The sequence below is a fragment of the Quercus suber genome, unplaced genomic scaffold (genome assembly GCF_002906115.3).
Source record: "Quercus suber isolate HL8 unplaced genomic scaffold, Cork oak 2.0 scaffold_183, whole genome shotgun sequence".
Lineage (NCBI taxonomy): Eukaryota > Viridiplantae > Streptophyta > Magnoliopsida > Fagales > Fagaceae > Quercus > Quercus suber.
In genome coordinates this window covers 1,051,816-1,066,652 of record NW_027069641.1, presented here as the reverse complement: position 1 = coordinate 1,066,652, position 14,837 = coordinate 1,051,816, and the positions used below count along the sequence as shown (strand labels likewise).

Genomic DNA, 14,837 nt, shown 5'->3' with positions numbered 1-14,837 from the left:
CAAATGATTAAACTAAGCAAAATATATAATATAAAGCAGTAAAGAGATTAAACAATTTAGAGAAATGAATTAAGGTTTTGGAATCCTCCTTGTTAATTCATATCAGCATATATTCATAATCATTAATTTTTCCCAACCACGACATGATAATCTAGAGATCAATCTTGCTATCATGGAAAATATTATCATTAAAACTTATGTTTTAAATTATAAAGCATACTCTTCTTTGCTTCCAGGGTATAAAATCAAATTATCAATTGTATCCATTGACAAACAAATCACAAGTGACATCTAATGATCTAAAAATCAAATCATCAATTGTATCCATTGACAAACAAATCACAAGAGATATCCAATTTTAAAATCAAGAAATAATAAATCAATCATTCAATTAATTAAGATAAATCCAAAATCATGAGAAAAACATGATTGAACTCATATTAAGAATCATACCTTAGTCAATTGAGATGAAGTAAGAACAAATTAAATTATTAAAGAACAACTACGGTGGGAAAAATCAAATCACATAAATATTACTGATAATCTTTAACAAAGTTTCACTCTCAACTTCAATTATAAATTTAGTTACTCATAGTAATTGAAATAAAACACAAAAATAAAATATTAAGCATTAAACTAAACAAAAAAAAAATAAAAAAATAATCACAATGCTATCATAAAAAAAAGTTACAGAGAAGCCGCATGTGACTGCCTCTACACGCTACATGTTCAGCCCAAGCCTCCCTCTTTATTTTTCTGTTTGCTCTCTATTTATATACCTACACACTGTCTGACATTATGCATAATCCTAATACAAGTGGAACTAGTACTTGTCTGTTTGTGATTTGCTTATTTTGCTGAAACTGAAAAGGTTTTACTGAAAGTAATGTAAATAAAGGTAAAAGTTAGCTGAAATAGTACGGTGAGACTCATGAATAGTATCAAAAAGTGCAGTTGGACCCATAAATAATAGCAAAAATAAGCTGAATAGTAAAATAAGTTGACTATTTAATTTGAAACCAAACGCACAATTAATGCTTGTAGGCCACATGCTGACTAGAGTTATTATCTAATTCAGAATTATATAATTCATGCTTATCAGGAGTTAAAATATAAAGACCATCCATAATATTGCCAGAACAGATAAACACTTTATCCTTCTTTATTACAACATTGTCTTTCAGGATAACACAATATCCATGTTTACCTAAGTAAGTAGCAGAAATTAAATTCCTACGAACATTAGGTACATACAAACAGTCTTCTAATATTAAAAATCTAGATTCAAAACATAAATTACAAACACCAACAGCTACAACTGGAATCTTGCTCCCATCAGCCAAAATAAGAAACAACTCCCCTTCTTTAAGCTTTCTGGTCTCCTGGAACCTCTGCAAGAAATTGCATATATGATTAGTACAACCTGAATCCACACACCAGGAATCCGTGGAATTTCGTACCAAACATATTTCAAGAAGGAATGTATTAATCATACTTTTGTTCTTGGCAGCCTTGAATATTGGATAATTTCTCTTCCAATGCCCTTTCTCACCACAATGGAAATACTTTCCTTTGATCTTCTTTCCTTTATCAGCAACCCCTAAGGCAATTTGTTTACCCTCTTGCTTGGTGAAGTCCTTCTTCTTCTTCTTCTTCTTCTTACCCTTGCCTTTCGGCTTAGGTTGAGAAGTAGAAGCTTCACCAACATTGGCTTCAACATTGGAAGTGCCAAGAATGCCTTCTGCCGCTACCAATTCATTCATTAATTCAGACAAAGTATAAATCTTTTTGTTCATATTATAGTTAAGTTTGAATTCCTTGAATGATTCTGGTAATGACTGGAGTATCATATCCACTTAAGATTCTCCATCAATATCGGCATCTAAAACTTCCAATGTATTCAGATTAGAGATCATTGTTAGACAATGCTCCTTCACTGAAGTACCTTCAGCCATTCTGGTATTATAAATTTACCTCATGGTCTCTTGCCTTGCAGAACGGCCTTGCTCACCAAACATCTCCTTCAAACTTAGCATGATGTCTGAAACTAGTTCTACATCCTGCATTTGATGCTGTAGAACATTTGAGATAGATGCTAGGATGTAGCACTTGGCCATCTCATTAGATTTCTGCCAATGATCATATCGTTGTTTTTCCTCAGAAGGAGCATCTAATGAAGGAAAGTTAGGACATGGTTTAGTAAGAACATACTTATGCTCTTCAGCAGTAAGAACAATGTTCAAATTTCTTTTCCAGTCAACATAGTTGGATCCAGTCAGTTTGTTTTGATTAAGAATAGTTACAAGTGGGCTAAATGATGCCATGTTCTAAATCTGAAAACAATAAACATAAATATAATCAATAAATTGGACATTATCTATTTAGCATATAAACATATAGTATGGAACCTTAATAAAACCATAATATAATATATGCAACGACAACCCAATCCCACAATTAATATTCCTTGGAAGCGAGGTCATACCAATCACTATGATTAGGCGAGAAACATTCTCATTATTAATGCTATCATGGTAACTCTTACCAAACAAAAATAATTTGTCGTTTTCCCTTCAGCCTCTAAGTAATAATGACATAGTTCCGAAGGGAGGTTAACATTACACTTAGTCTAGTGTATACCATTGCCTAGAATCAATGTGAATCACTAAGTAACTCCACGGAAGCGTGGTCGTTCTCAATGATAAAACACATTTCATCTATCTATAAGAAGTTTAACTTATAGTACCATGAATCAAACACCCTCCGAAGGGAGCAAGGCATATACGCCAAGGCGAAGTGCTTAATTACACTACTTTAAACCGATAATGGAGGCTGTGAGATGCAACCCTTGTATCTCTCTCCCACTAGATGTTTTAAAGAAAAGGTTTTTAATTATAAAATATGCATAATCTAATTACACATAGTCTTAGTACTTTTACATGTTAAAACACTTAGAAAAATTTCTAATTTTATTTCTTTCGATCGATCGAATGTGCCCCTCGATTGATCAAAAAAATTAAAAAATTTGAACTTGACCTTCTGACTTGTTCAATTGATACTCGATTGACTTTCGATCGATCGAAAAAACAGATTCGATCGATCGACCAGCAATCGAAAATCAATCTATTTAAAAAGCCTGATCACTGTCTCACTCGATCGATCGAAAATCACGAAACTCAAATTTCCATAAATTTTCTAAGGCAGTTTTCTTTGTGTTTTCTTGAACAAACAACTTTCAAACGAACATGATGGTTAGAGAATGATATCAAAACTGAAATTCATTGATGCTAAAGTCTTAAAGATCAATTTGACATACTTAAATTCAAATTTAATCAACATCATAACATCAATTTCAGTTTTTATCAAATCATAGTTTCATCAACCATGCAGAAAATTAAATACATAATCTTCAAACAACATGAAACTACAAATTCTAATTCCAAAATTCACAAAACATGTTATACAATTCGAAATTGATGACCACTTTAATACCATTTGATGGAAATAGATGTGAACGCAGCGGAAATTAAGTTTAAAACGGATCTACATCATTCGATATTGATAACATGCACAAAGTAAATTTCAGAATTAGAGAACAAGTGAGTGTACGTTGAAGCGGTGAATTTCAAAACTGAAGATTGAAGCACTTAGGAATACTTTTGATCTTCACTCCAATTCCACTAATGCCCAAGAAGTGTGGACTCTCAATTGGTTACAAAGGGATAATTAGAGAGTGACATACACTCACTTCTACCATTACAATGTTGTTTTTCACACATACAAAATTCTGTACGTTTTTCCCTTTTGTATCTAACCAATAATCTAATTGGGCTGGCCTCTTGGGCCTTTCCAATTGGGCTTAACTGTGTGGCTTGGAGTGGGACCAAAAGGGACCAATAAGACACTAGCTCCAAGCCTTGGGCTTTTCTGTCAACTCTTGACAAGTCCAAAGTTACCATTAACTATATTTAATACCACTATAAAAATATAGTTGCACTCCAGGCCTTATCTATAATTATATCCCATGACTTTATTATACATGCAACCCCTTCATTAAATATTCGTAGTAATACAAAGTCATTAATGTAGACTACTACTTTGTAAATTACTACATCTTAATCCTTAAGTACCCGATTTAATCTTTTAATGTTATTCATTATATATTTATGAAATCCAATTCCATAAATATATACTTTAGTCTTACTAAAGTGGTTAGGCCTAACTCTCTGAATAATAAACTCATTAAACTTATCTCAAGGGAATACTTTATATCTCCGTTAAGAGACTATGAATTCTATCTTGAGAATACATGTTCCATCAACACTAAATGTGGTTGCCCAACATACTGAGGTTTTGACCATTACTTTAGATCTCACTCCTGATATATCAAAGCAACCTACACCTCATGATCAGGTCCATTATTCTCTCAGGATTAAGAGTTCATGCAAATACAAGTCGTGAGATTTATTATTCATATGACAGTCATTAGGAAAATAATAAATCTCACAATGGTCCAGTTCAATATGTCTTAACTCTTAAAACATATTAACATATCAACTAGAAGTCTCCACTTCCATGATCAAGATAAATCATCGTGATTGATATGTTATAGTCTTCACAAATGAAATGCCTAATTTCATCACTGACTACGAACTATAATTCTGAGTTTACAAAGAACTTGTGATTTATATCTTCTGTGACTTTTCACATAAATCACATACTATGCATCTCATGGACCAAATGATAATGTCCTAATATTCATGTTACCATTATTTCAGATAATAATAAAACAAATTCATTAAACACAATATTAAGTCATACATAATATCATACACAATGTCAAACTTAATATCATACATAGCATCATACAATAGGATTTAAGGGCACTAATCCTAACATAATGTTGGCTAATTCTATAGACAGTCTATTTTGGGATTCTACACACCAATTTGTGGTGTACACCACTCTGGGATAGAACCCTAAAATCAACCCATTGCCATATTAGTGATGTTTTATGGTCAACCAACTTGATCGACTAACTAACCAAGACATGTTACACCCTAAGGCCTCAAAAAATCTATAAATTCCCCCATCCATCATCATCCAATGGATCCCCATTCCCTACTTTTTTCCCCATATCGAATCTCTGCCAAAATACTTCTAGACCTTGATTTTGAGTTTTAAGAGTATGAGGATTGGTTTTGTGAGGGTTAGATTGAGTATTCTAATAATCATTTGTTGGAAATTTAATCCATCACTCATTATTTTTCAATCACACTCTCGAGCCATAACCACTTTCTATCCATCCCGTCAAACTTTTCTAGGGTTCATAGCCACATTACTAAGGGTGAGTTTGGTTCAACTTTTTGATATTGTGCTTTTTGAAAAAGTGGAGGTTTTAAAAAGTGGGGTATGAAACTGGGCTTTTTGAAAAAGTTGAGTGTTTGGTAAAAGCTGTTAAAAAGTGTTTTTCGAAAAAACTGAGTATTTAGTTGACACTTATAAAAATGGTGGTTTGATTGGTAAATTACCAAAAATGGCAATGTATATATAAAAGAATTTATTTCATACTTAAATCAACTATTTCAAAATACTTAAATCAATTTTTCTTCATTCATTTCTAAAAACTATCTTAATAATATTTTTATAACACTTTCACAAAAAATCAGTTGTGATAAATTGATACTGATTTTAATTTGAATGTACTATTAAAATTATTTTTTTTCTCTTTCTAAATTATTTTTTTCTCACCAATATTAGCTAATAATAACCTACCACTTAAGATTTATTGTAAAAGTATTATGAAAATATAGTGATAGCATTTCTCAATTTTAATTTCTTATTCTTTTTTTTTCCCGTTATTTTTTTTCCATCCATATTTCCTTCTTTTTATCCATTTTTCCCCCTCTTTTTTTCTCCTCCACACATGTACCCTTACTCTTTTCTTTTTTTCATTCTTTCCTCTTTTGTCCCTACCACTTCCTCTAAACTCCAGAACATTCCACAGATCTCTCTTTCTTCCTCTTTCTTTTTTTATTTTCTTTCTCCCTTTCTCCCTTTTCTCTTATCACTTCATCTGCAAGTTTCTTTCCCTCTATCCCATAAAAACACACAAACTTAAAGGTCACACAACGCCATTTGATCTCATCAAAAGAAGATAGAGAGATGGGTCTACTGATCGATCGTCTTCGTCTTTCGCCTCCATCTTCAGCATTTTTCACCTCTGTCATCTCTGCATTTCGTCTTTGTCGTCTACTGCTCTACTCTGCCTTCACTGCCACTTGTCTTCCTCCCCACTGCTACTTGATCTCTTCCCCACTGCCAATGACATGCGGTACAAATGGGCCAGATTGATGGGTGTGTTTTTATTTTTATTTATTTTTATTTTTTTATTTCATTATTAGGTTTAGTGATGTCAATTTTCCCCCGCCTCGCTTAACCTGCCCCCTCACCGCTTCGCCCCGTGCGGGTTTTCCCTGCCCCGCAAAGGTGGTGGGGCGGGGATGGTACAAAATTTTAGCCCCGCACCACAGGGCGGGGCGGGGATGGGTTTAGACTTTTTAGACCCACCCCACCCCGCCCCTCCACGTCCCCGCCCTGCCCTGCCTCGTCTTGCGTTGCTAAGGGTTATAGTTGTAAATTTCTTATGCCCTAAAACCCTACTATTTAACAAACATATCAATATTAGCTTATTTTATTCTACCTAATGTGGTTCTTTGTCTTTATTTTATTATGTGTAATACTATGAGTTTTGTTATTGTTGTTTTGATTGACTTGTTAAACACTTAGATATATTATTTAATTTTTTCTAAAAATTGATTTGATTTGATGGGATAAATTTAGTTGTAATTTTAAGCACATTTTTATTAATGAAATAGGTTTCATTAAAAAAATTGTACTAGTTATAGGGGGCAAATTAACAAAAAGTAGAATTTTACGGGGTGGGATAGGGCCAGAAAGTTTTCCCCATTATGCGGGGATGGGGCAAGACAAAACCATACGGGGCGGGGACAAAGACCCCATCCTTCGGCCCCGCCCCACCCCATTGCCATCCTAGTTGGGTTCCTTTGTAAAATTGTGTTATAAACAAAGGGATAAAATTGGGTTTTTAAGAAAAACTAGTAGAAATTTTGGGAAATTTGCACAACTTCCAACGGTAATGTAAAACGCGCTTCATTGCTTTTTTGCAATAGAGCTCCTTGTTGCTTTTGCGATTTGGGCTTTTCCTTCACAAATGAAAACAAAACTTTTTAAAAAACACAGCTTTTTAAAAACTTATCAAACGCAGGCACATTTTATTTTTTTTGGTTTCAAAAAGTGCATTTCAGCTTCTAAAAGCTGAAACGAACAGGCACTAAACCCATTTCTTGAGTTGTTGATCTAAACGCACATCATGAAAGTAATTGATTTCAACTGAGGGACCGCTTATCTACTTCACAATAAAGTGCTAAGGGAGTGAGGTATGAATCTTCTCAATAATCCATATTCTCCTCCTTGATTCCTAGTTGTTTTTACATTCGGATTCCCCTATTTTTCCACCTTTGATATAATGTTTGGTGATTGATAACATGCTAACTGTTTAATGCTTTCTCTCAATTTCTTGTAATTTTTAATTAATCTGGAAATCTACTTGTAGTGACACATGCCTAAAATAATAGGTATACCCATCTCTTTAGGTGGGTGTAAACGCCACCTTGGGCAAAGACAAGTTCCTTGTTCAGTATGCTTTCTGGAAAATTGGTTGATGCCTAATGGTGTTTGTTACTTAGTGGGTGGCATATGTCGTTTCATGATTGGTGTATGCACTTTATGAGTGGCATACGCCACTTTGTAAAATATTGTACAGCTTTCTTTCCTTCAATTGTTTTTTTTTACTTTAAAGATTAAATTCAATAAGGATGTAGTGTAAGACTCAAGTTTTATCCCTCTAATTTCAATATATCACATTATCATATTACATAGTAAAGAATAGACACAATCACACTCAATCATTTCTAATACCTATTTGAAAATCTAACTTAACCGTGAGTTTATTGAGATGTTATCATATGTGGTAGGATGTATTGAGTTTTAAGTAAAAATTTGACGTGACATTCTCTTATTGGATAGTGTAACATGGGTTTTACACTCCTTTTTTACCAAATTCAATCTTTTTACTTTATAAACCATTCCTTATTTAATTCATTCCAATAAATATAACCCAAAAATATAAAAATATCCAAATCTTTCTTCTTCTTCTTCTTCTTCTTCTTCTTCTTTTGATGAAAAAATCTTTCTTAGTTAATGCAGCTTTAATTCTCTTGGGATAGTTTCCTTACGTAAATAGAGGGTGTTTGCTAAGGGTCAAAGGTCATAATGCTTAATAAGGGAAAGACATTAAATTAAATGAAAAGATTTCCTAATAAAAGATTGACTTAAATTAAAATTTGAATAAAAATTGAATTTGAAATTGAAATTGAATTTAATGAAAATTAAAAAGGAAAAAACATTGTCAATAAAACTTCAAGATCAAATATTTTCCTTAAATGTAATCAATTAAGTCTTAAAGATTGATTTAAACTTCAAATTCTCTCCATGATTAATAAATCAGTTAAAACTTAAATAAGGAAACAAAGATTAAATGCCTCAAAGATTATAAATTAAGTCTGACGACTTGAATTTCAATGGAAACATCACAAAGGACAAGTTAATTTAAACTTTAAGAATTCAATATTCAAATTTCAATAAAATCTTAATCCAATTTGAATTTAAAGTTGAAAGTTAATTAAAGGAAGAATCATTCGTTGCTTAAAACCATACTTTCCTTAAAAGTCTTTGGAATTCGAATTCAATTAGGATTAATGACAAAAGATGTGTAAAACATGGAAGACCATCTATAAAGAATCAAGAGCACATTGGGCCAAAATGGGCAAATGCCCTTTTCGCGCAAACAATCCAACATTTTGCCCCATTTCCCAAACTAATTAGGGAAATGCCCCTATTTTGAAACTCGATTTTCTCAAAATCGAGTTAAGCCCTATAATGGCATTTTTAAGGAACCTATAATGACGTTTTAAGGACCTATAGTGGCGTTTTGAAAATTGAGATCCATGAACTCAAGTTATAGGTAAAATAAATTAAAAAAAAAAAAATTTGCCTATAACTTGAGTTCATGGATCTCGAGTTCCAAAACGTCACTATAGGTTCTTAAAATGTCACTATAAGCTCCTTAAAATGCCACTATAGTGCTTCAGATTTTTTTTTTTGGTTTTTAAATCTATTACAAAAAATGGGCATTTCTCTAATTAGTTTGAAAAATTGAGCAAAACACAACTTTTTTTGCACGAAAAAAGCATTTGCCCATTTTGTTCAAGCAAATTGAATTAAAGTGTTAAGTTTAACTTGGGTAGACTGAAGTCATTTAAGATTCAATGAAGATAGATATTCAACCAATTGTCCCCAATGCATAAGATCGACTTAATCACACGAACGACAACCCATACGCTTAATTGCTCACATGCTTACAAGATTACCTGGTTATATATTTGAAAACTTACATAATCACGTGCTTGGATGTTTATATGTTTAATTTACCTTAACATGCTTGGTTTCCTTTCACATGACCCATATTTCACTTTCTAAATTAATTTGATTCACGTGTCCTGTAGACAAAAGCTAGGATTTCGATGCATGTGCCTGTTCAGTGAACACTGTTCACGTAGGCCCCATTAGGTAGACCCCACTTGATCATAATCAATTATAACTATTGAAGGCCAATTATACACTAACTTCGAACTTAGTCATTACATGTTTCTTGGACCTATAACCAAGTGGTGATTCCTTTCTTGTCTCTACTTTATAGGTACATGCATACTATGAGGCCCGTGCTAATAATGAGTCCAAACCACATCAAAGGAGATTGAGTACCGCATGACTCACCCTTGCCAGATGGAATTGACATGGCAACATGCAAGAGGAGGTATGGCCCATGGTGCTCACAAATTCCATATATGATAAATTTATTTTTAAATGGTTGAACATTGTTCCATTTTGATGGTATTGATGTAGTGAAGGTTGAAGTTGAAGACTGTTGTTGACTGAGTTGATTTAAAGCTTTCAGTTGAGTAAGAATGTCTGATCAGTCAAGCAAAATTTGATTTTGAGCATAAAAAACTATTGAAGATCAGTTATAGCCCATTTAATATCATCTCCAACATCATGATTGGCTTTCATAAAATTTACACTACATCAATAAAAGACCCATAAAAGCAAAATCAAAATATCATTCAAGACAAGAAATTTAGAACTTCAACTAACTCCAAATAAACCCAATGGCAATGAAAAAATTAGATTTACCAACCATCACATGTTATAACTCAAAACTCCTAAATTTTCACCATAAATAAACCTTAAGTAGTCATCATTAGCACAAGCCATATACCCACTCATCAAATAATTCCACCAATACAAAGCCCATAAATACAAACACATAAATATCACTTCCAATGCTCATAAATCACATGGGTATCATTATTAAAGCTTAGATAAAAATAACCTTAAACAAAAGTGTAAAACCTACTAAAAATGTTAGAAATTTTTACCTCAAAAAAAGGATGTGAAGGTGTTTATGGGTTCCCAAAAATTTTCCAGTGATCTTGCCAGAAAATGATGGTGGAAATGGTGGTGGTGATGGTGTGGAATTACTGGTGAGAGGATAAAAGAGTAGAGAGGAGTGTATGAGAGAAAACAAAAATGAAAAGAAAGAAAGGCAGAGAGTGAGCCGGCCAAAGAAGAGATAAGATGGAGTGAATTGTGTGGTGGGTAATGGGGTTAGGTGGGACACGTGGGAACCCAAAAATCTGATCTTGACTTTTTTTTTCTTTCTTTTTTTTTTTTTTTTTTTAACTAACTGGGACGTTACATTCTTCCCCTCTTATAAAAATCTTCAGTAGTTCTTTTGTATATTATAGTGGTTGTGACATTATTCCTACTAATAGGACAAGCTGATGATATGTAATTATTTATTCAGACTTCTATTCTTTTGTGGCTAAAGGTCCTTGTAATTATTGTTTAGAGCTCTAATTTACTTTGAGAGTATATTCAATGGAATTATTATGATAATTCTTGATATTGTCACTTGATATGATTTTTGTGGATTGGATTGTCAAAAAGGAAAAATCTACAGGTACTTTGAGATATCTTTCTTATGCTTTGGACCCTTTGGGGTTGGGGCGTGACAACATAAATCACCCTTGCCAGAGGGAATTGGCATGGCAACACGCAAGAGGAGGTACGGCCCATGGTGCTCACAAATTCCATAATAAATTTATTTTTAAATTGTCGAACACTGTTCTATTGTGATGCTATTGATGTAGTGTAGGTTGCTATTGAAGACTGTCGTTGATTGAGTTGTTTTGAAGCTTTCAATTAAGTAAGAATGCCTAATCAGTCAAGCAAAAATTGATTTTGAGTATAAAAAACTATTGAAGGTCAATTATAGTTGGACAGTCCAGGGTGTGTAACCTTTTCCTGTGATCATACACTAACTCCAAACTTAGTCTAGTGTATAAACCTTTTTAGAGTCATTACATGATTCCTAGACCTATAACTAGGAGGTGAGTCCTTTTTTTATCTCTACTTTATAGACACATGCATACTACTAGGCTTATGCTAATAGTGACTCCAAACCACATCAAGGGAGATTGAGTACCGCATAACTCACCCTTGCCAGAGGGAATTGACATTGCAATGCAAGAGGAGGTATGGCCAATGGTGCTCACAAATTGCATGGTAAATTTATTTTTAAATTGTTAAACATTGTTCCATTGTGATGGTCTTGGTATAATGAAGGTTGCAGTTGAAGACTGTTGTTGACTAAATTGTTTTGAAGCTCTCAATTGAGTAAGAATGCCTGATAAGTCAAGAAAAAATAATTTTAGGCATAAACCTTTGGCAATAATTCTCGAGATAGAAAAGAAGATGATCACACAAAAGAGAGAAAAACCTAGAGATCCCTTTCTTTGTCTTCTACCCTCTCCCATTGAAGATCCTTGAGAGGTTTGTCGTTGCAAACATAAATCACCATCCTTGTGTTGTACCAATTGAAACCTCAAAGACAATGTCAAATCTTCAAGGAGCCTTAGGGTATGTTGGGTAACTATTTTTTCCCCTTATTTTCTGTTTCTAAAATCAATTTTTTTATTTTAGAGACTAAAAAACTTGTTTGGCAACCCAAAATGAACAAAAAACAAAAACTATTCTCAAAACTCAATTTATGAAGGAAACTGAAAACATGCAAAAGCCTGTTGTCGGGGCGGTTTTTTGCACGTAGCCACGTGTCTCCTGCTAGAAGTGTGACTTTGCTAAGCCCAGATTTGTTTTAGGGAGTTCAACCCGGAACTCGACATTGGGCCACATAGACCAATGTCTTCCTATGTATTTTTAAGCTTACAAAATAGATGAATCCCAAAGTCTTAGAATTATGATAACAGTTGAAATAAATAAATAATATGCTTAGTATGATAGTTTTGATTAAATGATGAGTTGATACGTTATAATTATGTATATTAAGTGATGTCCAATATTAGCAAATAATTAACTAGGTATCAAATGTCCAATAATGGGATAAGTCCAATAGTCCATATCCAATTGCGGTTCATGGTTCATGTTCAACATAATAAGGTATGTCTAGCAATGGCCCATGTCCAAATAATATATGTCCAATAGTAGTTCATTTCCAAAAAATATGTGTCCAGTGGTGGTTCATGTACAAATACTATATGTGCAATGGTGGTAGATCGATTTATTAATATGTATGTTCATTAATGAAGTATTAGTGAGATCATGTTTCATTAAATAATGAGATGATATTAAAGTAACTTGCATCCAGCGGTACAATAATAATAAATTAACATGTACTTAATAATGTAATCATGAAAATAGTGAAATATTGACTTATCTTGTGTGTTTGTAGCTCCAGCCGTAGAACAAAAGTGGACTTATGACATTTTAGCAGCGCGATAAAATGAGCCAGCAGTACAATATGATATTATAAGTCCATCCATGGTGACTTCATGATTAAAGGGGGAAAATGGGTGCAATTGGAGGGTGAGTGAATATGTCCAGTTGTCTGCATAGGTTGGTTAAGTTTATTCACTTTCATCATACACTTAAATGACTTTCCCCATGTAATTCTCTTTTAGTTTTTAGTCAAATATTTAGTCAAATATGAGTGATGTTGCCATCCATGAGAATGACTTTTAGTATTATAAGTTTTTGCCTTTCATAAGAAGGGCTTTTAGTATTATAAGTATATGTCTTCCATGAGAAATGACTTTTAGTAATAAGTTCTTGGAAGAGTGTTTGATATGTTTTAAGATGTGTGGAGATGGTAAGAAATATATATATTTTGTGAGATATGGTGTTTGTAATATGTATAGGAATTATATGTAGATACTTTGTTGGACATGGATCTTGTATATGTATACTTAGTGAGACATGGTGTTTAAAGATATATGAGAAGTATGTATGGGTATTTTGTGAGGAATGTGTTTGTAAAATGTATAGAAGTGTGAGATAGATAATATGAAGGTTAAATATAGTAAATACATAAGATTATAGCTGTTGCTAGAGTGGTTTTTTGTGTTATGTCATGAGTTATGTTGCTTGTTAAAAAGAGAGATTTTGCATGAGAAATAAAGAATGAGATGAAGATGTGTTTTTGGGCAGCAAAATGATGAAGTTTCAGAATATTAAGGTGTGGGAGAGATGGATAGTGTGTAATGATGTGGTGTAATAGGTGTGATATAATGGTGTTATCTAAGAAGAGATATTTTTTTTGTAAGGGAGCTGGAGAAGTATGAAAAAATTTAGAGATATGTGCAACAAAGTGAATGAAGTTTCAGAATATTGAGAATGAGAGAGGGCTAGATCCCCCCATGGTGTGTGCCTTGGTCCTCTTTATATAGAGCCAAGTATGTAACTAGATTAGAATTAGTTGAAAGGAAATTCAACAAATAAGGAAAAGTCTTTGACAAAGTAAGTGGTTTCATTAGTGGTTTTTTGTTTTTTAGCCAAAAGAAGAAAAATTGAGACTTTAATGCTATGTCACAGCTGTTACAGCTGGATGATGTCATCTGAATGACATCCTTTGGCATCAAAATTCATGGTTTGGCTAAAGATAGTAAAATAATCTTTATGAAATCCTTCTATTTTTGGTATTACAGCTAGAGGCTAAGGATTTTAGCTTAAAAATGGTAGGATTTCTTTTATGGGATCCTTGCTTCTTTGGGTATGACAACAAGCTGCTGGGATTATGCATTAATGGGTAAGTGATGTCATTTTAAGACATGTGTCAACCTGCTGAAGCTACTGCAACTTCTGCTAGAGCTGTTAGAGTTTCTACAGAAGCCATTTCTGCAGAAGTTGTTTATGCAGAAGCTGTTGCAGCTTCTGCTAGAGCTACTATTGGTATTTTCGGCTAAATTTCCTCTTTTGGAAAATTATATGTTTAGTCCATATATAATTTTGGTAAGTAATAGACTAATTGGTTGATATTTGATGAGGTTTTAGAAATGTAATTATGGTCTTTTTGTATTTTAACCAAATCTTAGAGAGTAAGGAAAACATTTAATGCTAGATTTGAGATATTAATATATATAGCCATGTGCTTGGAATTGATTTAAATGATAATAATATAATTTATATGAAATACTATAATTATATTTTTAAACTTATATTATGACCCGGTTTGGATTGCACGTTTTGTTGCGGTGCGTTTTGAGCTGTGCGTTTTCTCCCTTTTTTTTTTTTTTTTTTTTTTTTTTTTTTCGGGTTTTTTTTTTTTTTTGGGGATAAAT

The 14,837-nt window shown here is 32.9% G+C and overlaps 1 protein-coding gene and 1 long non-coding RNA gene across 2 annotated transcripts in view; one reads left to right on the top strand and one right to left on the bottom strand.

Annotated features, from left to right (window-relative positions):
* Positions 1-9,608: 9,608 nt before the first annotated feature.
* LOC112019767 (uncharacterized) lies at positions 9,609-10,874 on the bottom strand. The gene is made up of 2 exons (XR_002883703.2): positions 10,581-10,874; positions 9,609-10,113 (listed from the first exon to the last, which is right to left on the bottom strand). It is a non-coding gene; the product is annotated as an uncharacterized LOC112019767 (long non-coding RNA).
* A 3,453-nt stretch (positions 10,875-14,327) lies between these two features.
* LOC112019971 (probable pectinesterase/pectinesterase inhibitor 12) overlaps positions 14,328-14,837 on the top strand; it is a 7,964-nt gene continuing 7,454 nt past the window's right edge. Inside the window, exons 1-2 of the mRNA XM_024052531.2 lie at positions 14,328-14,448; positions 14,544-14,554. Coding sequence (XP_023908299.2) covers positions 14,328-14,448; positions 14,544-14,554 — 132 coding nt within the window. The remainder of the gene's footprint in view (positions 14,449-14,543; positions 14,555-14,837) is intronic.